Raw genomic sequence first — 25,356 nt, 5'->3', positions numbered from 1 at the left:
AGTGACTGCACCAGCAGAATAGTGAGTGCAGCTCTGGGGTATAATACAGGATGTAACTCAGGATCAGTAATGTAATGTGTGTACACAGTGACTGCACCAGCAGAATAGTGAGTGCAGCTCTGGAGTATAATACAGGATGTAACTCAGGATCAGTAATGTAATGTATATACACAGTGACTGCACCAGCAGAATAGTGAGTGCAGCTCTGGGGTATAATACAGGATGTAACTCAGGATCAGTAATGTAATGTATGTACACAGTGACTGCACCAGCAGAATAGTGAGTGCAGCTCTGGAGTATAATACAGGATGTAACTCAGGATCAGTAATGTAATGTATGTACACAGTGACTGCACCAGCAGAATAGTGAGTGCAGCTCTGGGGTATAATACAGGATGTAACTCAGAATCAGTAATGTATGTACACAGTGACTGCACCAGCAGAATAGTGAGCGCAGCTCTGGAGTATAATACAGGATGTAACTCAGGATCAGTAATGTAATGTATGTACACAGTGACTGCACCAGCAGAATAGTGAGTGCAGCTCTGGAGTATAATACAGGATGTAACTCAGGATCAGTAATGTAATGTATGTACACAGTGACTGCACCAGCAGAATAGTGAGTGCAGCTCTGGGGTATAATACAGGATGTAACTCAGAATCAGTAATGTATGTACACAGTGACTGCACCAGCTGAATAGTGAGTGCAGCTCTGGAGTACAATACAGGATGTAACTCAGGATCAGTAATGTAATGTATGTACACAGTGACTGCACCAGCAGAATAGTGAGTGCAGCTCTGGAGTATAATACAGGATGTAACCCAGGATCAGTAATGTAATGTATGTACACTGTGACTGCACCAGCAGAATAGTGAGTGCAGCTCTGGAGTATAATACAGGATGTAACTCAGGATCAGTAATGTAATGTATGTACACAGTGACTGCACCAGCAGAATAGTGAGTGCAGCTCTGGGGTATAATACAGGATGTAACCTGGGATCAGTAATGACTATGTGGCTGTTGGACATGCACTTTAAATAGGCCCAGTCATCTATAGGTCAGGAAGCCATTTTATCCATTGAGGCCGCAGATCCTCCCTGGAGCACTGACGCCACAGAGGGTTGGGGGGCGCCGTGGCTCCTCCGTTGTCTCGTCCTCCTGTTCTCTCCTCCGGGGGCTTTGTCCTCCTGCAGTGTCATTATTGCGTATCTTACTTGTGACAGCCGGGTCCGGTATTGGGGAAGGGTCACAGCCCCCTCTGCAGTCAGTCTACGGGGGTGGGATATTTACAGGGGCAGAGTGGCCTGGGTGGTCCGCACACAGTGTCAGGGGCAGCACGGGTTGTCGATGACGAGCATCAGGTCGAAGCCGTACACTTCCAGAAGGTCCATGAGGAAACTGCGGTCGCCCTGCGGGTCCAGGCCCATGCTGCGGGCGTGATCGGCCGTCAGAGTCTTGTCTTGGCTCGCCGCCACCTCCAGGAGGATCTGGAATATCCGGTTATTCTGCTCCATGAAGAAGCTGCGGGACAAGGAGAGAAAGCCATGAAAGAACAACCAGACACCGACGCGCGTCGCCCGAAACTAGCCCCTCGGGGAACATCCTGCCTACTTACAGAATGAAGAGGTCCTCCTCGCAGGATGAGCAGTCGCCGTCCACCTCCTGCGCGTACATCAGCAGCTGCCTGCACAGAGACACAGCAATGAGCGCAGCTCACCGGGGACACAGATTGCCAATATCGTAGGATACAAGGGGTATGTGTACTTTTGAAAAACAGTTTTTCATTGCTTGGAAGGATTTAAATTAAAAAAATAAAACGCAACTTATCTTGATTTACAAAAAAAAAAAAAAAATTGTTGTTTTGTGTATACAGCTCCAGTGCAAAACAATGCATTTCCACGGTTACAAAGTTTAAAAAGAAAAAACAGTGCAGTATTAATGTGTCTCTAAGCAGATGGGGGAAGGGTCAGACTATACAGTGTATAGAGGGAGGAGACGGAGGAGGGTCAGACTATACAGAGTATAGAGGGAGGAGACGGAGGAGGGTCAGACTATACAGAGTATAGAGGGAGGAGACGGAGGAGGGTCAGACTATACAGAGTATAGAGGGAGGAGACGGAGGAGGGTCAGACTATACAGAGTATAGAGGGAGGAGACGGAGGAGGGTCAGACTATACAGAGTATAGAGGGAGGAGACGGAGGAGGGTCAGACTATACAGAGTATAGAGGGAGGAGACGGAGGAGGGTCAGACTATACAGAGTATAGAGGGAGGAGACGGAGGAGGGTCAGACTATACAGAGTATAGAGGGAAGAGACGGAGGGAGGGTCAGACTATACAGTGTATAGAGGGAGGAGACGGAGGGAGGGTCAGACTATACAGAGTATAGAGGGAGGAGACGGAGGAGGGTCAGACTATACAGAGTATAGAGGGAGGAGACGGAGGAGGGTCAGACTATACAGAGTATAGAGGGAGGAGACGGAGGAGGGTCAGACTATACAGAGTATAGAGGGAAGAGACGGAGGGAGGGTCAGACTATACAGTGTATAGAGGGAGGAGACGGAGGGAGGGTCAGACTATACAGAGTATAGAGGGAGGAGACGGAGGAGGGTCAGACTATACAGAGTATAGAGGGAGGAGACGGAGGAGGGTCAGACTATACAGAGTATAGAGGGAGGAGACGGAGGAGGGTCAGACTATACAGAGTATAGACGGAAGAGACGGAGGAGGGTCAGCCTACACAGAGTATAGAGGGAAGAGACGGAGGAGGGTCAGACTATACAGAGTATAGAGGGAGGAGACGGAGGAGGGTCAGACTATACAGAGTAAAAAGGGAGGAGACGGAGGAGGGTCAGACCATACAGAGTATAGAGGGAGGAGACGGAGGAGGGTCAGACTATACAGAGTATAGAGGGAGGAGACGGAGGAGGGTCAGACTATACAGAGTATAGAGGGAGGAGACGGAGGAGGGTCAGACTACACAGTTTGTAGTCTGTAACTATGGAGACACAGTTTTGCCAAGGAGCTGTAGACATAAACCAGTAGATTTTTTTTTAGTAAACACTGTAGCTTAGCAGTCCAGTGGGAGGTCTTATCAGTGACTATACTCCGCCCACTGGACTCCTACACCCAAAATAATCAGGAAATAAACGGATTACATTATATCTTTTCCCAGAAAATTATATATCTATCTGCTCAGCTCCTCCTGCCCTATAACATACTGCAAGTTTTAAGTGACAGGTCCCCTGTATCCCATCAGAAGCTCAGAAACACAGAACAGAAACGGTCACCGCTGATCGTTGAGCCGCCGGTATTTCTCTTTGTCCGCGCTGTTGACCCTCAGTAATGGCTGGAGATGATCCAGGTGAGTCTTCACATTCTGGTTATCTACGTAAACATCGTAGAGATCCTGCTTGTGCTCGAAGATCTTCTCTGTCGTACCTATAAATGGGGGGAGGGTTGGACAGAATAGATAAATTCCAGGTCATAAACCCACACAGACAAAACACATGAGAAAGCTGCTGGAGGACTCCTTCCAATGTCACCCATGTAATACCCCATCTCTCCAGTAGTGGCCACTGCAGGAGAAAGGTCCAGCTCCTACTAGTGATAAAAACTGATCGCCAGATGATTCCACAGTTAGAACCCAACAATCAGTAAGATCCTCATTTAAAGAAGGGATTGCCAAGGGACCCCTTTTAATTTGAAGCAAACAATCTATATTTATTATATTGTAAGGACAAGAATGAAGGACTCACAGGCCACGTAGGAAACCTCATCATCGAGGGTTCCGATATCAGCGACATTGACGTAGAAGAAAGGCTTCGACTCCGGAGCGGTAACTCCGATACCGGGCAAAGTGACGTTGGCGAGACAGCAACAGCAGTAAACTGAGCGGGAGGGTAAAACGAAAACAATAATAAAAAAAAGGTTATATGTTAAAGGGGATGTCCACTGATTAGTGTAGGTCACCAGTGTCAGATGGGCGGGGGTCACAAGCCACTCAGCTGATTGTAGACAACAGCTCTGTACACCATGTAGTGGCCATTGTTAGGTACTGCAGCTCAGATCCTATTGAAGTGAATAGGAGCGGAGGTGTAATACCCGATAACGGCCACTAGATGGCATACGGAGCGGTGGAGTTTTGGCTCTATATATCTGGCCAGTGCCACAGACAGTGATCCACTCTGTTCAGAACAATGGGGGTCCCGTGTTTCCATCCCAATAGAATGGCTATCCCTCGAGTCACTTGTCACTGCTCCATTGAAATGAATGGAGCGGAGCTGCAATACCAGGCACAACCTGTGACCACGAGTGGCGCTGTTCTTAAGTCACCATTAGAGTAAGAAGGTAAAGATTACCTCTATAGCAGACAACGCCGACAGGAGGCGGTGAAAATATCAGGATGCGCTTCCGTAGTAAGGCAAACTTCCAGAGGACGAAGATCTGCTCCCCGAAAAACTTAATGAACTGCGACATACAGCCGGCCGGGTGGGTGATCTACAGAAGAAACGACAAACCGTATGTAGGTGAAAGCATTAAATGTGCTGCCGAACAGGGAGCAGGGGGGAACACGAGAAAACTAAAATAATGTAGTTGCATAAGTTTGGACACCCGCTTATGTTGTGATCAGAAATTACCCAATCACATTAACACTCAGGTTAAACAGTAGTGGGTACATGACCGCCATAATTATGCAGAAAACCTGATTAACCACATACCCAGAGGAGGATTTTTATGACATCTTCTTAGCTGCATTTTACAGTAAAATCCATGGTCCGTAAACAGCTGACCACACAGCAAAAGTGCAGTTTCACTGCTGAAAGTTATCAGCCAGGAGAAGGGGACAAACAAAAATTTACTAAGGCAAGCATCAAGGAGTGGCTTAAATTTGGCACAATAATGACATTACCTGTAACTGAGCCCCCTTCAAAAATTGATGAAAAGAAAGGAAGAAAACTGGTCTGGGAGACTGCCAAGAGGCCAACAGCAACATTAAAGGAGCTGCAGGAATTTCTGTTAAGTACTGGTTGTGTACTGCACATGACAACAATCTCATGTATTCTTCTTATGTCTGGCCTGTGGAGTAGGGAGGCAAGACTGAAGCCTTTTCTTAAAGTAAAACATCCAAGCATGGCTATGTTTTGCCAAAAATCTACATTAAGTTTTACAAAATCAGGTGGGAAAACGAGTTATGTCTTATAAGACCAGGGTCTAACTTTTTGCCCATAATTGCAAAAGTTGCAAAGCTAAAACTGCTTATCACCAGAAAAATCACCATCCCCACAGTGAGACATGGTGGAAGCAGTATTGTGCGTTGAGGATGTTTTTCATCAGCTGAAACTAAGGGGAGGGAGTTACAGACAGTCCCAAAAGATAGATCAGAGCAGAGTAAAGTATTCAGGTTACACAGCAGAGGTCAGGGTTTTACAGCAGGTCTCCGGCTGTGTGGGCACAGAGATGGGTGCAGCAGCAGTCCCTGCACGGTCAGAATGAGCATGCTCGACGTCATACACAACAGCCGGCAGCTCCTGACGACAATGACACACTCTTCATTCATTACAGCACAATTATCACTGATCACGCCATCACATTGATATCCAGTCACGAGAACCCTTCTTACACATGAACAGCCTCGTTGTTTCGTTGATCACCAAGACGTCTCCTCGATCCATTGTTCTGCACGTGACGCCACGGTCCATTAAAACGAATGGTGCCATTGAAACCCCAGAGTAAAGGATCGCCCCCCGTCTTCACCCCTTAAGGACGCAGCTATGTTTTGTTTTTTTACTACTGCTAAGATCAATACAGCAATTGGACGTAGCCATATATTAGTTTTTTTTTTTTTTACGGTGCCATTTTGGGGCACATATGGTATTTTTTTTTTTATTTTTTTTAAATAGATTTTTATTAACAATATAAAAAAAAGGAGAACAACAGAATGCCATTTACATTGCATTATATCAGATACACATTTTCTTACTTTAATAAACCCCAACATTACCCCAACTACCCCCCTCCCCCATAAGACAGCTCAGTCTCAATCTCCCCCCCACCGAGGCATTATCTGCCTCTTGTAATTTATCCTCTTCCAGGTCTTAGGAAACACGACGCCTATACTCCTCAATCCAAATCAAGCCAAGGAGACCATATTTTATTAAAGAGTTCTATTTTCCCCCTTTTACTGTACACCCCCTTTTCCAATTTTAGACCATGTTGAACATATTGGAGAAATTCCCTTCTCACAGGTGGTTCCGCGTTTATCCAGTTTCGTGCTATTACTTTCCTGGCCATGTAGAGTAGCCTAGCAATTGCAATCTTCCAAGTATTGTCAACTCCAATTTCTTCCACATATCCCAGCACACATACTATCGGGTCTCTAACAACTCTGCACTTATACGCTGCTTCAACTCGGCTCAAAACCACCACCCAAAAGGCAGCCAGTCTCGGACACGTCCACATCATGTGATATATTCCTGCCTTCTCACTCGCACACCTCGGACACCCAGAATTGGCACGCAATCCCGCTTTGTATAACACTTCCGGAGATTTATATACCCTATGCAAAATGTATAGCTGCGAGAGCCTATATGGTTCACTCAAGGATAGTCGCGGAACCCACTCCATCACCGATTCCCAGGTTTCATTTTCCATCGGCCCTACGTCCCTCTCCCACTTAGCTCTCGCCTTTATAGGGAAATCTAGCAGAAATGTGTGCATAAGGTCCTTATACAGAGTGGAAATAACTCCCCTTGTAGTACCCTCACCACACACATACTCCAACACTATATCATCTTGAACCCTGATATCAGCCTTCTTATTCTGAGCTCTAAAGGCATGTCTCATCTGCGCATACTGATATTCCCCTGTGGATCGCAAACCAAATTCTTCCTGCAATTGGGAAAAGGACTTCAGCTCCTGCTGCTGGATTATCTGGTGAACAAAGCAAATTCCCTTATTCTGCCATTCCATCAATCCTCCCAGGGCCTCAAAATCCTTTAAGTTGTGGTTAGACCATATCGGTGTGAATTTAGTCAACCCTGTAACCCCACGAATCTGCCTTAATCTATTCCATAATTTACGAATCAGGAACAGGGTTGGGTATATTTTCCCCAGCGCGCCCAATGAGCCATCCTCCAAACACCTGGCCATCGGTCGTCGGTCCGTCACCTCTTCCAATATCTGTTGTACTGCACTGGATGACGCCCCTCGCGCCCAGCCCTTCAAATGCTGGCTCTGGGCCGCAAGGAAGTATATTTCCGGGTTGGGCAAAGCCAAACCACCATCTTCCTTGGGTCGTTGAAGCGTCTCCAAGCTAATACGTGGATATTGTCTACCCCATATCAAACTTCTAAAGAGGGCATTAATCTGCCTGAACTTCCCCCGAGGGATCCAAATTGGTGCGTTATGCAGAACATAAAGAATTTTGGGCATAAGGACCATTTTAATAAGGTTTACCCTACCGACGACCGATAGATGTAGCTTATTCCAGGCGTCTACCTTTGCCTTGAGTACCCCCATAACAGGAGTCAAATTTCTTTGCAGAAACTCCGCCACCGGCACCGAAATCCATATTCCAAGATATTTAAATTGGGAAACCACCTTCAGCCTCTCATCCCCAACATCCTCACTCGCATTCTCTCCTACGTCATCCACTCTAAAAAGAACCGTCTTATCCCAATTAATTGTTAGTCCCGACACAGTACCAAATCTCTCAACAATTTCAACGGCCCCTCTTAGTGAATTGTCTGGATCCTCCAGGAACAGCAAAACATCATCCGCATATAACGCTATTTTTTCCTCTACTTTGCCATACCTAAACCCAGGGACCCCATCCGACTGCCGAATCTTAGCAGCAAGAGGTTCTACAGCCAACGCGAACAGGAGGGGTGAAAGCGGGCATCCCTGCCTAGTACCCCTAGCCAGCCCTATAGGACGAGATAGCTCCCCATTTACTCTAATTCTGGCGGATGGTAATGAGTACAACAGCTGTATCCAGGCCACAAACTGCGGGCCAAACCCCATACATTCCAGCACCTGCCAGAGGTACCCCCATTCGACGCTGTCAAACGCCTTGTGTGCATCTAGCGATACAATCACTCTTCGACCACAGTTATCAGACTCTACCTGCAAATTTACATATAACCTCCGCAAATTGATCGCCGTTGATCTATCCGGCATAAAGCCAGATTGGTCCGAATGCACCAGACTCGCAATAACACTAGAGAGGCGGAGAGCCAACACCTTGGCCAGAAGCTTGACATCAATTGTTAGTAAAGAAATTGGGCGGTACGACTCCGGTTTCCCCAAGTCCTTATCCTCCTTTGGAATGACCACTATTATGGCCTCTCTCATAGAGGCTGGCAAGCGCCCACAAGACCTAGCTTCCTCCAATACCATTTTTAATCTAGGAATCAACACTTCTGCCAACCCTTTATAGATCTCAGCGGGTAACCCATCGACCCCAGGCGCCTTCCCATTGGCCATAGACATCAATGCCCGACTCAATTCCTCCTCAGTGATAGGGGCCTCAAGGCTCTCCCTATCTGCCTCACTCAGTCTCGGCAGATCCAGACCTTCCAAGAAAGTCAGTGTGTCCTCGACCGATTCACCAACCCGAGAGGAATACAAATCTGCATAGAAGTCCGCAAAGGCTCTCAAAATTTCAGGTGTTTCCGTTATTTTACCTCCACTAGCAGAATCCAAAGAGTGTATATATGAAGAACCTCTCTGAGCAGCAGCCACTACCGACAGCATATGTCCCACTGTTTCTCCCTCCTGATAGAACAATACCCTTTGGAAATCTCGTTTCCTCTCAGCTTTGCCTAGCAGAATTTTTTCCAAATGATTTTGTGCGTTTTTCATTCTTCTCTCTGCCTCAGGGGTTCCCAGTGTGGCCATCCCATCCTCTGCTTCCTTCAACTCCTCAACTGCCGCTTTTTCTACCTCTCTCGTCCTCCGCTTACACCTACTAATGTCCCTAAACAGTAGTCCCCTCAGGTACGCCTTCATTGCATCCCAAATTGTAAGAGCGTCGGCGCTTCCATCATTTAAGAGAAAGAATTCCGCCACCTCCCGTCCTATACTTTCCAACTCAATACTCTGTAACCAATTAGGATGAATCTTCCATTCTCTCCCACTTAGCGAGCGAGCCCCCTCCAATCTAACCTCTACTTCAATTGGACTATGGTCCGACAAGGCCCTTGGCAGATATCTCACCTCCCCAACCAATGTGTCCAAAATCCTGTTACCCAGAGCCATATCAATCCTAGAGAGCGTGGCATGTGCCGGTGAATAACATGAGTACCCTCTCTCCCCCACATGTCTAACCCTCCACAGATCAATCAAACCTATCTCCTGTATATAGGTGCCAAATGTTGTTATGTGTCCCTCCGACCTATTCTGAGTATTTTTATTTTTATCCCAATATTCATCACAGATGTTATTTAGATCTCCGATAATTATTAACGGTGTCGGTCCCCATTTTTCCACTCGCTCCATTACTTCTCTAATCTTCCTGCTAGAGTAGGGAGGCGGAATATACATCGCGGCAACACACAGCATCACTCCATACAGTATACACCGTAATAGTACATACTGTCCCTCCACGTCCACATATACCTTCACCTCCTCATACTGAACTCCCGCTGGAACCAAGATTGAGACTCCTCTTGCATACGTGGAGAAGGTAGAATGATATCCCCTCTGGATCCATCGTCTATTCAGAACATCCACTTTTTCCCTTACCAAATGCATCTCCAGCAAGCATATCATTGAGGCCCTTTGGTCTCTTGCATATTGCAAACACGCAGCACGTCTGGATTTCTCCCCTAGGCCTCTCACATTCCAGCACAAAATCTTAAAACGGGTCCCCATCACTTGGCTCATCTTCACTATAAGTATCATCAATTTTGAGCTCAGGCTGTCTAACTACCCTCCCCCCCCCCCTCCCAACTCCCCCTCCCACCCTTCCCCCCTCACATCTAACCATTCCACCTCTTTCCAAGAGTGGGGCATCATCGCCCATAGCGAACACTCCGTTTGGCATTACCTTCCCAACCCTCCTCCCACCACTGTACATAACAGGATTTCAGACATTTTGAAAAATAACGTTCTCAAAACATTTTAACTTAGAATTATTTGCACACACAAGAAGTCTGCATAAACTTAAAATATGTCGCAAACCCTTCCTCCCCCTTTCCCAGCAGCCATTACACCATCCCTTTCCCTTCTTCCCCCCCCAAACCCCTTGGCTTGTCAATCACATGACTCTTTTCCAACTGACAGATAAGTAAACAACTTCAGACTCTTCCCACAGTTTCAGTCTCCTTTTCCTTTAAGCTTTTTAGCATTAATATCGATCCACTGGGTAGCGTCCTCCGGCTTCTGGAAAAAATGAATTTTATCAAACGCCACCACCCTCAGTCTTGCTGGGAACATCATGGAATACTGCACACCCAATTCCCTCAGCCGTCTCTTGATACCCGTGAACATCATCCGTTGTTTCTGCACCAGAGTAGAATAGTCTGGGTATATAGCAATCTTCTGGCCTTCAACTGTCAGATCCGTCATGTCTCTGGCCTTCCTCAGTATAATGTCTCTGTCTCTATAGTTTAGAATTTTGGCGAGCATGGTACGGGGATTCGCTCCAGGGACAGGTGGTTTCGGCGGGACCCTATGCGCTCTTTCTACCGCGAACACTTTTGTTAGCGCCATATCTCCAAATGTCTCTAACAGCCATTTTTCAATATATTCCGTTGGATTCCTCCCTTCAGCTTTTTCAGGGATGCCCACTATGCGAATATTGTTTCTTCTGGACCTGTTCTCAAGGTCCTCATTTTTCGCAGCCAATTCAGCTATTGCTTGAGTGAACTTTTTCTCTGCTTTTTGCAGCTGCACTATATGGTCTTCTGCAGTGCTCACTCTCTCCTCTACCTCCCCCACATGTTTGTCAATCTTCTGCATGGCTGCGTTTATCTGGGCTGTGTCCCCCTTAACCTCCTGTATCTGTATGGTCAGAGATTGTTTACATGAAGAGACTAGCGCAAAAACGTCTCTTAGGGTAGGCTCAGCTTCTGGCGCCATTTCCTCGGGTCCCCCTTCTGCCACCGCCATTTTACTCTCCTTTCTCCCCTGTTGTACCTCATGTTCTCCTGCTGGGCTCTCCTCCTCCTCCTCCTCTTCGGTATCAGCTCCGGCTCCCTCCTCTGCGGCCTCCGCTCTCGCAAACTGCTGGAGCTTTGCCGCTACCTCCATGCGCTTTCTGCATGCGGCGTTCTCCTTGTCTGCCTTTTCCCTCAAGTCGGCGCCATCTTGGATTGCGCCTGCATCCCCGGCTCCCGCGTCCTTCTGCCGTCTCCTGGTCATGTTCGTCGGTTCCAGCGCTACCGAACAGCACCGCCGGCCTCTCCAAGTCTCCCCGCAGCCAGTAAGCCCCCGCAGGGACCAAACAGCAGCGGCTCTGCAGGATTTTACAATATACAGCGGCGGGAGCTCACAGCCGCACGTCCGCTCACATGGACTCTCAGGCCACGCCCCCGCACATATGGTATTGAAAAAATGAATTACTACGGTGATGAGAAAAAAAAACAAAAAAAAAAACAGCAGTGTTCACAATGTGGCTTAAGTGAGATATCTAGGGGTCGTTAAGGCAGATTATAGCGTTCAATGAGCACTGTCTACATACATATGCAGAGCGCTCCCTCTAGTGGTGGCTGCCGGAAGATAAAATGAAACAATTTGTCTACGCAGAAAAATTTGACCTCCAACTGGGGAGCAAAAGGGTGCACTTTTTTTTTTTTTTTTTTTACAGATATATATGAGGAAGAAGTAGAAAGGAAAAATTAGGATGGGGGTTCTGACCTTCATCTCTGGGTACAGGTGCTTGTGTATAGATGACAGCCAGTGTACACTAGGTTGGCACGACTGGGGACTGACGCCAGCAGGTAAGACCCCCTTCTTGTCTTCGTAAAAGGCCTCCAGAGGGGTGTAATGGCCGGGCAGCTCCAGCTGGTGCCTGCAACGTATGACATGGAAACCAGTAAAACACAAGACAGGCGGCAGTTTCGGAAAACGGACTGTTTAGACCAGAGAGCAATAGCCTCATTCACTGACAGCAAGCGGAGATTCTGAAAAAGAAGGATCGAAGCTTCAACAACTTTGATGTTCAAGAACCTGTTTGAAGAAGATTGGAAACCTGTCACCAGTACAAGAACGGAAAGGCTAAAATCGGAGCCGTAAAAGGATAAATTTATCGTCCGCCTCGATCAATATTACACGCCGGGTACAAGAGGAGTCTGAAGTTTGACCTTCTAAAGTCCAGAAACCGTCTGGACTTTAGAAGGTCAAAAAAAAAAAAAAAAAAATCAAAAGAAATGAAAACAAAAAGTAAAATCAAAAGAATAAAATACAAAACTCAATAGAAAAATAAGTGAAAAAAATACAAAAACGCCTTAAAAAATACATAAAATAAAAAAAGATATAAAGTACACATAAAGAAAAACACACTACAAAGCCCTAAAATAAAAAAAAAATTCTTAAAAATATAAAAAGTAAAAAAGGAAGGCAAGCAAACTAAAAGCTAAAACTAAAAAACTACAAAAATAAAAATAAAAAACGTTTAAGAAAAATCCAAATATAAAACATCTTAAAATACAAAGTACTGAACAATAAAAAAAAAATAAGTAAAACAAAAGAAAAAAAAACTACTACAAATTAGTAAAATAAAAAACAAACATTTCCCACCGTAAATAAAAAATGTAAAAATAAACAAATACAAAACTGTAAAATATAAAAAAAAATCAAAATATAAAGAAAATCAAAAGAAATAAAATAATAAACAAAAGAAGTAATAAAATGCCTACTAAATTTGAAAAAAAAATAGAAAGCCATCACTTACCGGACCTGGTTCTCCAGGAAGTGCATGTAGCGGTACAGCAGGGTGTAGGACGGTGACAGGATCCCCACGGACTTCATCCGCGCGCCTCTCTCCAGCTCGCTCTCCACCGGCATGTTGGCGAAGCACGCCAGGCCGAAGAAGCCGCCTTTACGGAAGTAACTGGGGAGAAGTCGGAAAAGAACAGGTCACATATTATTATCGGAGGCTCAGAAATTATTTATTTTTTATAGTAAACACTGGCGAGTCGGAGCGCGCACGTGAATAATGTACAGGAACCAATATCTGACGGAGGAAACCAGACAAATATTTGTATTCTTGGAAATAAATATTTTATGATTTTCCACGATGACTGAAACCGTCCACCGAGAAAAACGAGAAAGTCACGGCCGGCGGGAGCAGGAGAAAGCGGCGGTATACAGGGGTAATGTGATCACACATAATAACCCATCCCCCACTGTAAGTGATAAGATCGCAGCGCACCGTCACTGTCCGCATACTTACATGAAATCCGACTGCACCCGGTGTGACCCGCTCGCCATCGACTTAAATTCCACTCCTTCCAGGTCGATGTCTTGGGGCAAACACCACTCCACCATATTACCTGAGGAGAAAAACCATCATCAGCCCAGGATCAGTAATGTAATGTATGTACACAGTGACTGCACCAGCAGAATAGTGAGTGCAGCTCTGAGGTATAATACAAGATGTAACTCAGGATCAGTAATGTAATGTATGTACACAGTGACTGCACCAGCAGAATAGTGAGTGCAGCTCTGGAGTATAATACAGGATGTAACTCAGGATCAGTAATGTAATGTATGTACAATGTGACTGCACCAGCAGAATAGTGAGTGCAGCTCTGGGGTATAATACAGGATGTAACTCAGGATCAGTAATGTAATGTATGTACACAGTGACTGCACCAGCAGAATAGTGAGTGCAGCTCTGAGGTATAATACAGGATGTAACTCAGGATCAGTAATGTAATGTGTGTACACAGTGACTGCACCAGCAGAATAGTGAGTGCAGCTCTGGGGTATAATACAGGATGTAACTCAGGATCAGTAATGTAATGTATATACACAGTGACTGCACCAGCAGAATAGTTAGTGCAGCTCTGGGGTATAATACAGGATGTAACTCAAGATCAGTAATGTAATGTATGTACACAGTGACTGCACCAGCAGAATAGTGAGTGCAGCTCTGGGGTATAATACAGGATGTAACTCAGGATCAGTAATGTAATGTATATACACAGTGACTCCACCAGCAGAATAGTGAGTGCAGCTCTGGGGTATAATACAGGATGTAACTCAAGATCAGTAATGTAATGTATGTACACAGTGACTGCACCAGCAGAATAGTGAGTGCGGCTCTGGGGTATAATACAGGATGTAACTCAAGATCAGTAATGTAATGTATGCACACAGTGACTGCACCAGCAGAATAGTGAGTGCAGCTCTGGGGTATAATACAGGATGTAACTCAGGATCAGTAATGTAATGTATGTACACAGTGACTGCACCAGCAGAATAGTGAGTGCAGCTCTGGAGTATAATACAGGATGTAACTCAAGATCAGTAATGTAATGTATGTACACAGTGACTCCACCAGCAGAATAGTGAGTGCAGCTCTGGGGTATAATACAGGATGTAACTCAAGATCAGTAATGTAATGTATGTACACAGTGACTGCACCAGCAGAATAGTGAGTGCAGCTCTGGGGTATAATACAGGATGTAACTCAAGATCAGTAATGTAATGTATGTACACAGTGACTGCACCAGCAGAATAGTGAGTGCAGCTCTGGGGTATAATACAGGATGTAACTCAGGATCAGTAATGTAATGTATATACACAGTGACTCCACCAGCAGAATAGTGAGTGCAGCTCTGGGGTATAATACAGGATGTAACTCAAGATCAGTAATGTAATGTATGTACACAGTGACTGCACCAGCAGAATAGTGAGTGCGGCTCTGGGGTATAATACAGGATGTAACTCAAGATCAGTAATGTAATGTATGCACACAGTGACTGCACCAGCAGAATAGTGAGTGCAGCTCTGGGGTATAATACAGGATGTAACTCAGGATCAGTAATGTAATGTATGTACACAGTGACTGCACCAGCAGAATAGTGAGTGCAGCTCTGGAGTATAATACAGGATGTAACTCAAGATCAGTAATGTAATGTATGTACACAGTGACTGCACCAGCAGAATAGTGAGTGCAGCTCTGGGGTATAATACAGGATGTAACTCAGGATCAGTAATGTAATGTATGCACACAGTGACTGCACCAGCAGAATAGTGAGTGCAGCTCTGGGGTATAATACAGGATGTAACTCAGGATCAGTAATGTAATGTATGTACACAGTGACTGCACCAGCAGAATAGTGAGTGCAGCTCTGGAGTATAATACAGGATGTAACTCAAGATCAGTAATGTAATGTATGTACACAGTGACTGCACCAGCAGAATAGTGAGTGCAGCTCTGGGGTATAATACAGGATGTAACTCAGGATCAGTAATGTAATGTATGCACACAGTGACTGCACCAGCAGAATAGTGAGTGCAGCTCTGGGGTATAATACAGGATGCAACTCAGGATCAGTAATGTAATGTATGCACACAGTGACTGCACCAGCAGAATAGCGAGTGCAGCTCTGGGGTATAATACAGGATGTAACTCAGGATCAGTAATGTAATGTATGTACACAGTGACTGCACCAGCAGAATAGTGAGCGCAGCTCTGGAGTATAATACAAGATGTAACTCAGGATCAGTAATGTAATGTATGCACACAGTGACTGCACCAGCAGAATAGTGAGTGCAGCTCTGGGGTATAATACAGGATGTAACTCAGGATCAGTAATGTATGTACACAGTGACTGCACCAGCAGAATAGTGAGTGCAGCTCTGGAGTATAATACAGGATGTAACTCAGGATCAGTAATGTAATGTATGTACACAGTGACTGCACCAGCAGAATAGTGAGTGCAGCTCTGGAAAATAAAACAATAAAAGTACAAGCTGTGAATGGTGCCTTAACTTCATCTGCAGATTAAGGAGTTTGTTTAATGCAAGAAAATGTTCATTGTCGCTTTATAACAAACTACAAATAAACTTCAATTATCAGATCTGCAGAGAAGCCCCTACTACTGTTACATTATTTCTCCCTTATGTAGATTCCTGTCCCCCCAGATCTCATCGCTTGGCTTTCTCTAGGGAAGCGGATCCCTGCGATTACTGGAAAGTAATGCGCTGAAAAGTAAAATTCACAGAAAGCGGAAGAAACCACGAAGACAACGAGAACTTTTACTGGATACAACTTCTATGTAAAACCACAAACACAAAGACGAAAAGGGGACGTGTGACTGAAAGGCGCGTCAAAGGTGCCAACGAGGAAATTGCGAGGAAACGACAGACATTAGAACAATGGTATATATATTATTTTTTTTAATTAATTTTTTTTTCGTTCTCATCTGGGCTGTAAATTCTGCGCAGCAGAAAGTCAGGAGTCCGGAAAATCCTCGGGCCGGCGGAGGGAACCGCGATGGGCGCAGCTCCTGCCCGGAGAACCCTTCCCCCTCTGCTACTCCACAAGGAACAGGTGCCAGATAAGATCACAGGGACGCAGGTAAAGCCGGAGTCACAAGGAAGACGGGTGACAATAGGGCCACGTGTCTGGCACACCCAGGCACATACCCATCCTCCATGGCAGGACGCAGCTGCCAATTACCGAATTACCAGTCAACCATCCGGAGCTTTTCCTTAGGGATGTCATTAAAGGGAACGTGTCATCAGAAAATTACCTATTACATAAATCAGATTTTGATGTTACACGTATTTTTTTTAAAAAAAGAGGAAAAAAATTGTCAATTTTTTTTTTCAAAACCACAATCTGTCTAAAAAAAAATAAAAAATAAGACTTCACTGAGGCTTTTAGTCTCATACTTCCTGCCCTTTGTGTTTTCAGCAGATTCCTTATCAGCAGAGGCAGGTTTACACAGGATTAAGGTACCGTCACACATAACGATATCGTAAACGATATCGTTGCTTTTTGTGACGTAGCAACGATATCGTTAAGGAAATCGTTATGTGTGACAGCGACCAACGATCAGGCCCCTGCTGGGAGATCGTTGGTCGCTGAGGAAAGTCCAGAACTTTATTTCGTCGCTGGATCTCCCGCTGACATCGCTGGATCGGCGTGTGTGACGCCGATCCAGCGATGTCTTCACTGGTAACCAGGGTAAATATCGGGTTACTAAGCGCAGGGCCGCGCTTAGTAACCCGATGTTTACCCTGGTTACCAGCGTAAACTTAAAAAAAAAAAAAAACACTACATACTTACATTCCGTGTCTGTCCCCTGGCGCTGTGCTTCTCTGCACTGGCTTTGAGCGCCGGCCAGCCGGAAAGCAGAGCGGTGACGTCACCGCTCTGCTTTCCGGCTGACCGGCGCTGACAGTGCAGAGGAAAGCAGAGCGCCGGAGGACAGACACGGAAGGTAAGTATGTAGTGTTTGTTTTTTTTACGTTTACGCTGGTAACCAGGGTAAACATCGGGTTACTAAGCGCGGCCCTGCGATGTTTACCCTGGTTACCAGAGGACTTCGGGATCGTTGGTCGCTGGAGAGCTGTCTGTGTGACAGCTCTCCAGCGACCAAACAGCGACGCTGCAGCGATCGACATCGTTGTCGGTATCGCTGCAGCGTCGCTCAGTGTGAAGGTACCTTTAGGCTGCCGTCACACTAGCAGTATTTGGTCAGTATTTTACATCAGTATTTCTCAGCCAAAACCAGGAGTGGGTGATAAATACAGAAGTGGTGCATATGTTTCTATTATACTTTCCCTCTGATTGTTCCACTCCTGGTTTTGGCTACAAATACTGATGTAAAATACTGACCAAATACTGCTAGTGTGACGGCAGCCTTAAAGGGGGAAAAAAAAAAAAAAACAGCGCCACCCCCTGTCCACAGGTTGTGTTTGGTATTGTAATTCTGCCTGATTCACAGCAATTGAGCTGAGCTGCAATACCAACCATGGACAGAGGTGGCGTCATTTCTGGGAGAAAGCAGCCATGTATTTGTCATTTTATTTTATTTTTTTTCCAGCTGCCGTACTTCCCGGCAAATATGCAATAGACAATGATCAAAATATTATATGTACCCTGAAATCTTACCAATAAAAATATCAGCTCACAAAAAAACCTCACAGCTCCATCAAAGAGCAAATAAAAAACCCACAAAATAATAATTTTTTTTTTTTTAAAGTTAAGATTTTTTTTCAACCAGCGAAACATATAGAAAATATATGTTTCAATGGTTGAAAAAAAATCAGAACCTTTTGTCGCCATTTTCTGAGAACAGAACTGGTTTTCTTTATTTTAAAAAAAAAACAAAAACAAATTTGTTATCGCCGTGGTCGCTCTGGCCTGGAGAGTCCGGCTGCTGGTCGTGTGTATGGTACAATGGCGGCAACTTCACGATTTCACGGTTATTTGTGATCTCGGCCTTGTACCCAAAAAAAAAACTCACCGGGCAAATTTATAAACCGGCCTCTGTTACTCATAGCAACCAATCACAGTGCAGCTTTCATTTTATCAGAGCACTATCAGAAATTAGAGCTGCGCTGTGATTGGTTGCTATGAGCAACAAAGAGCCATTTTGTTCTGGACGCTTTTTTGCCTTTTTTATCTGCGGTTTTCGGCTTTTGATATTAATTCTACAATCGTTTTCATTCGTTTTTATCTTTTGCCGTTATTGTCCTTCAGAGACGTCCCAGAACGTAGCACGTGACCTAAATTATACAATATAAAATCCCACAATAATAATAATAAAAATAAAAAAAAAAGAATTCCCAATTTTGGCAAAAACATCAAGTTAGACACATCATTTTATTCTACCATCGTGCCTGTAAAAATCAGGGTTTAACATAAAATAGTAAATCCAGTCTGAGGGATTGTGCGCCTCACTGTATCAGGCCGCCATTTTGGGGTTGCCATGGAAGCGAATGGGGCCCCTGTTGGGCTAGGGGTGCACGGCGACTGTGGCCCTCTAGTCACGGTACCTCACAATGTGACCCCATCCGCCCGCGACACCCCCACACAGCCATCTCAGGAACAGCATTGTCACCCATGTCACAACCGGACGCCACGAGCCCAATGTTGTACGACGAGCCGACGTGTGTTTACACAAATGTCCCCTCAGCGCTAGTCACAAGCGGCAAAACATTTGGGGTCTCAGATAATCTCATCAACGGGCGGGGGTCCAAGTACTGGTACTGATAATATATGGCCGGGGGGGGGGGACCCATTACACAGTAGGGGGAAGAAGTGGCAGCAAAGCCATCATGTAATGGTCGCGCCTCCCAAACCAGTCCTGGCCATAGCGTAACGACAACTATGCACAATAGTGCCCACAACACCAGTACAGCCAGCAATGCCAGCGGCAGCACCCCGCCAGCAATGCCAGCGGCAGCACCCCGCCAGCAATGCCAGCGGCAGCACCCCGCCAGCAATGCCAGCGGCAGCACCCCGCCAGCAATGCCAGCGGCAGCACCCCGCCAGCAATGCCAGCGGCAGCACCCCGCCAGCAATGCCAGCCCCTTATATAAAGTCACTACATACAGTCATCATCCCCCTTATAAACAGTAATGATCCCCTTAAACACAGTCGTCATCCCCCTTATACAGTCATCATCTCCCTATACTCGGTATACATACAGTCACTACATACAGTCATTATCCCCCTTAAATACAGTCATCCCCGTTATATACAGTAATGATCGCCTATACAGTCATCACCCTCTTATATACAGTCACTGTACAGTCAATATCCCCTTATATACAGTAATGTCCCCTATATACAGTCACTACATACAATCCTTACAGTCATCCCCCTTATACACAGTAATGATCCCCCTTATATACAGTCATCATCCCCCCTATATGCAGTAATGATCCCCTTATATACAGTAATGATCCCAGTACATACAGTAATGTCCCCTTATATACAGTCACCACATACAATACAGTCACCCCCTTATATACAGTAATGATCCCCTTATATATATATTTGTAGATTGTGAGCCCTCGCGGGCAGGGTCCTCTCTCCTCCTGTACCAGTCATGACTTGTATTGTTCAAGATTATTGTACTTGTATTTATTATGTATACCCCTCCTCACATGTAAAGCGCCATGGAATAAATGGCGCTATAATAATATACAGTAATGTACCTTTATATACAGTCATCATCCCCCTTATATACAGTCATGTCCCCCTTATGTACAGTAATGTCCCCTTATATACAATCATCCCCCTTATATACAGCCATGTCCCCCTTATATACAGTCATCACCCTCTTATATACAGTAATGTCCCCTTATATACAGTCATCACCCCCTTATATACAGCAATGTCCCCCTTATATACAGTCATCACCCCCTTATATACAGCAATGTCCCCCTTATATACAGTCATCACCCCCTTATATACAGTCATCATCCCCCTTATATACAGTAATGTCCCCCTTATATACAGTAATGTCCCCCTTATATACAGTAATGTCCCCCTTATATACAGTCATCACCCCCTTATATACAGTAATGTCCCCCTTATATACAGTCATCACCCCTTATATACAGTCATCACCCCTTATATACAGTCATCATCCCCCTTATATACAGTCATCATCCCCCTTATATACAGTAATGTCCCCCTTATATACAGTCATCACCCCCTTATATACAGTCATCACCCCCTTATATACAGTAATGATCCCCCTTATATACAGCCATGTCCCCCTTATATACAGTCATCACCCCCTTATATACAGTCATCACCCCCTTATATACAGTCATCACCCCCTTATATACAGTCATCATCCCCCTTATATACAGTCATCACCCCCCTTATATACAGTCATCACCCCCTTATATACAGTCATCTCCCCCTTATATACAGTCATCTCCCCCTTATATACAGTCATCACCCCCTTATATACAGTCATCACCCCCTTATATACAGTAATGATCCCCCTCTTATATACAGTAATCACCCCCTTATATAGTCATCACCCCCTTATATACAGTCATCACCCCCTTATATACAGTCATCACCCCCTTATATACAGTCATCACCCCCTTATATACAGTCATCACCCCCTTATATACAGTCATCACCCCCCTATATACAGCAATGATCCCCCTTATATACAGTCATCTCCCTTCCTCTATATACAGTCATCATCCCCCTTATATACAGTAATGTCCCCTTATATACAGTCATCACCCCTTATATACAGCAATGTCCCCCTTATATACAGCCATGTCCCCCTTATATACAGTCATCACCCCCTTATATACAGTCATCACCCCCTTATATACAGTAATGTCCCCCTTATATACAGTCATCACCCCCTTATATACAGTCATCACCCCCTTATATACAGTCATCACCCCCTTATATACAGTCATCACCCCCTTATATACAGTAATGTCCCCCTTATATACAGTCATCACCCCCTTATATACAGTCATCACCCCCTTATATACAGTAATGTCCCCCTTATATACAGTCATCACCCCCTTATATACAGTCATCACCCCCTTATATACAGTCATCACCCCCTTATATACAGTCATCACCCCCTTATATACAGTCATCACCCCCCTATATACAGTAATGTCCCCCTTATATACAGTCATCATCATCCCCCCTATATACAGCAATGATCCCCCTTATATACAGTCATCACCCCTTATATACAGTCATCACCCCCTTATATACAGTCATCACCCCCTTATATACAGTCATCACCCCCTTATATACAGTCATCACCCCCTTATATACAGTCATCACCCCCCTATATACAGCAATGATCCCCCTTATATACAGTCATCTCCCCCCCTTATATACAGTCATCATCCCCCTTATATACAGTCATCACCCCCTTATATACAGTCATCATCCCCCCTTATATACAGTAATGATCCCCCTTATATACAGTCATCACTCCCTTATATACAGTCATCACTCCCTTATATACAGTCATCATCCCACTTATATACAGTCATCACCCCCCTATATACAGTCATCACCCCCTTATATACAGTCATCTCCCCCTTATATACAGTCATCACCCCCTTATATACAGTCATCCCCCCTTTATATACAGTCATCACCCCCTTATATACAGTCATCTCCCCCTTATATACAGCAATGATCCCCCTCATATACAGTCATCTCCCTTCCTCTATATACAGTCATCACCCCCTTATATACAGTCATCACCCCCTTATATACAGTAATGATCCCCCTTATATACAGTCATCACCCCCTTATATACAGTCATCACCCCCTTATATACAGTCATCACCCCCTTATATACAGTCATCACCCCCTTATATACAGTCATCATCACCCCCTTATATACAGTCATCACCCCCTTATATACAGTCATCACCCCCTTATATACAGTCATCACCCCCTTATATACAGTAATGATCCCCCTTATATACAGTCATCACCCCCTTATATACAGTCATCACCCCCTTATATACAGTCATCACCCCCTTATATACAGTAATGATCCCCCTTATATACAGTCATCACCCCCTTATATACAGTCATCACCCCCTTATATACAGTCATCACCCCCTTATATACAGTCATCATCACCCCCTTATATACAGTCATCATCATCCCCCCTATATACAGTCATCATCATCCCCCCTATATACAGTCATCATCCCCCCTATATACAGCAATGATCCCCGTACACGGTCACCGGACACCGCGGTCGCACTCGTCCCTCCCGCCGCACTCACCGCTCCTGGGGTCGAATGTGACCACGAACACCGCCACGATGTGATCGTCCTCCAGCTGGGGCAGCGGGCAGAGCTCCCCGGGCGGAGTGCGGCTCCAGCTCGCCCCATACCCCCGCGGCCACTTCCCCTCCTGCTCCCCCTCCGGGACGGGACTGACCCCCGGCGCCTCGGCCCAGTCCAGGAGCGGAGCCCGGTCCGTGCGCCCGGCCATCCCGCTGAGAGCCGTCAGCAGCAGCCCCGGGCGCCGGAAGTGAGGGGGAGGAGCGATGCGCCTGTGAAACCGCTCTATCTCCCACAGTGTGAGGGCAGAGATAGACCCCTTTCACATGTGACGTCACTTCCGGGAAGGGCCAGAACAGCTGTTGTGCCCAGAGCCGCCTGTCATGGAGAGACACAATGGGTTTGTCTGACTCCTGACAACCGGGCTATTGTGTCTGACAACCCCCCGTGTACTGACTGCACCCAGCGCTGTGCACAGCAGCCTCCTGGAGGGAGAATGGGGGTCCTCCTGCTCCTTCCTCCATGTTCTGTGTGATGAATTATTAATGAGGGTCATTACTGTGTAAAACTCATCAGCAGCTCACAGGGAAGCAGCCAGCAGAGCTCTACAGGGCTGGCTGTCACTTTGTGTCCATTTTCTTTATAAAGTTTCATAATTGATATTGAAAGGTCCTTGAACGTTCTGATATTCCAGGCCGGAGATGGAAAATTGGTGGCAACTCATGGTCCATGGAGGCTGGGGAGCGGGCACAGGGGGGCGGCAACGGCCGTTTCGCGTCGATCAGACGCTTCAACGCGTCCAGGTATGGAAGGAGGCGGATGGATTACTGGCCCACTGTAACAACAATTGAAAAACTGGTATTTTTTATTTAAAACCAAAAATCCCCCCAAAAAATGTATTTACAGAAACCCAACATATCAGCCTTATCATTGAAGCCACATGGACCTTGTGTGTATTGTCTGTCCGCCCTACGTAGAAGCAGCTTCTTCAGGTCCAATGGAGACTCCATCTCCAAGACCTTCATGTCCGACTTATGCACATCGCGTATCTGCCCAATTACACTCATTGACCCTTCCCCTGAGGAGACCGATTTATAATGGTCCCTAAACCTTACAGAGAGGGGTCTGAGAGTTTCTCCTATATAGACCCTATTACACGGGCAGAAGACGACACACAACAAACTGATTGGCATAATCTGATATTCCACCTTTGTAGACTTCTGCCTGGTCCTTCTGATGCTAAGGTCCAGTGGCCACCTCCCCCGGCTCTAATGGTCACACCTGGATCTGGGTGTATATAACTCATAACTTCCTGTTGGGAGGTGCGGGTGATATTTTCTTTTTACACTTCCCTGTTGAGGCTTGGAGCTGCCACCCTCTTTGGAGTTTGGAGGACGTCGGTGTTTCTCTCTGAGGCTTCTCAAGCTAAGTGTCTACCTTGTTTTGTGTATCTCATCTGTCTTTAGCGTTAGTGGGGTTCGACCAGTGCTCACGCCTTCCTTCCCAGTGCAGGGCTTACCAATAGGGTAAGACAAGGACTAGGTATCCTGCTCGGCGATAGGTACGGAACCTATTTAGGGTCTCTTAAGGCAGACAGAGTGAGATTCCCCTTATCCCTTTGTGTTGCACTTAGTCTGTCCTACAATGTGTGTGACAGAGGTACCTTTAACCGGTTACGGACAAAATTATCCTTCAAATTTTGACACCGTCTATTTTTCCTGAACACATCTCTTAGATTTTTACCTGAACTTAAGACGCGCCAGTTCCTAATTATGGCAGAACGTATAGCTTTGTCCATAGGACCATATGCAGAACTAAAGTTAAACCTCTTGGGTTTTGCACTGTTTTTATTAATGCACGGTGTCCTAAGTGATTTCGGACTTGATTCTTTTGCCTTTTTTAGAGCTTCTTCAAGAATCTTATGTAGATGACCTCTTGATTAAAAAAACGACTTTTTAATCCATCTGCTTGTTTGTCAAAAGTTATTTCCGTATTACTGACCCTCCTCAAGCGCCAAAACTGACTATATGGTAATGTGGTTTTTGTATGTGTTGGGGCACACTAGCAAAATGTAAGACAGAGTTGGGTTTCTATATATTTCTGTGAGGAGGATTCTGTTTTTTGCTTGCACCCTCGACATCTACGAAATTAAGTTCTTGACCTCCAAAGACAGATGTAAAAAACATATTCTTGTCTTTAGAATCGTTAAGTAAATGGCAAAATTGCTGGTCTTCTTTTGAGCCTGAGCAAACTATAAAAATGTCATCCATATAAGTTTTTATATATTAAAAAAAAAAAAACAGCTGAAGTTTTGTCACAGCTGTATCCGGCCTAGACAACACTTTAAAGTAGATGGGGATGTAGTTGCATGAGTTACAGCTGCTCAGGATGTGTGTTGCCAATGTAGGACCTCACAATGGAGTTTCCTGACTGGGTACAATTGTAACAAACCATCAGATGTGAGAAATATTAGGTCTGTTTTGGTTTTCTGCCTCAAGATACAGTGGGGCAAAAAAGTATTTAGTCAGTCAGCAATAGTGCAAGTTCCATCACTTAAAAAGATGAGAGGCGTCTGTAATTTACATCATAGGTAGACCTCAACTATGGGAGACAAACTGAGAAAAAAAAATCC

General features: G+C 45.3%; 1 protein-coding gene across 1 annotated transcript; it reads right to left on the bottom strand.

The window, feature by feature from the left end:
- Positions 1-598: 598 nt before the first annotated feature.
- Positions 599-22,935, bottom strand: DENND11 (DENN domain containing 11). Its single transcript, XM_069763227.1, has 9 exons — positions 22,725-22,935; positions 13,399-13,498; positions 12,898-13,056; positions 11,862-12,015; positions 4,361-4,499; positions 3,758-3,889; positions 3,290-3,440; positions 1,616-1,684; positions 599-1,521 (listed from the first exon to the last, which is right to left on the bottom strand). The coding sequence occupies exons 1-9, from the start codon at positions 22,933-22,935 to the stop codon at positions 1,326-1,328; spliced, it is 1,311 nt and encodes a 436-aa protein (XP_069619328.1). The 3' UTR covers positions 599-1,325.
- Between the last annotated feature and the right edge of the window lie 2,421 nt (positions 22,936-25,356).

This window comes from Ranitomeya imitator, chromosome 4, assembly GCF_032444005.1.
Source record: "Ranitomeya imitator isolate aRanImi1 chromosome 4, aRanImi1.pri, whole genome shotgun sequence".
Classification (NCBI taxonomy): Eukaryota; Metazoa; Chordata; class Amphibia; order Anura; family Dendrobatidae; genus Ranitomeya; species Ranitomeya imitator.
Note: the sequence above shows the minus strand (reverse complement) of the source record. Positions and strands in the feature narration are given on the sequence as shown.

Coding starts and splice junctions, on each gene's coding strand:
- DENND11 (XM_069763227.1), bottom strand. CDS start 22,935: ATGGCCGGGCGCACGGACCGGGCTCCGCTCCTGGACTGGGCCGAGGCG. Junction 13,057..13,398: donor CGGGTGCAGTCGGATTTCAT/GTAAGTATGCGG, acceptor ACTTCTCCCCAG/TTACTTCCGTAAAGGCGGCT. Junction 12,016..12,897: donor TTCCTGGAGAACCAGGTCCG/GTAAGTGATGGC, acceptor CATACGTTGCAG/GCACCAGCTGGAGCTGCCCG.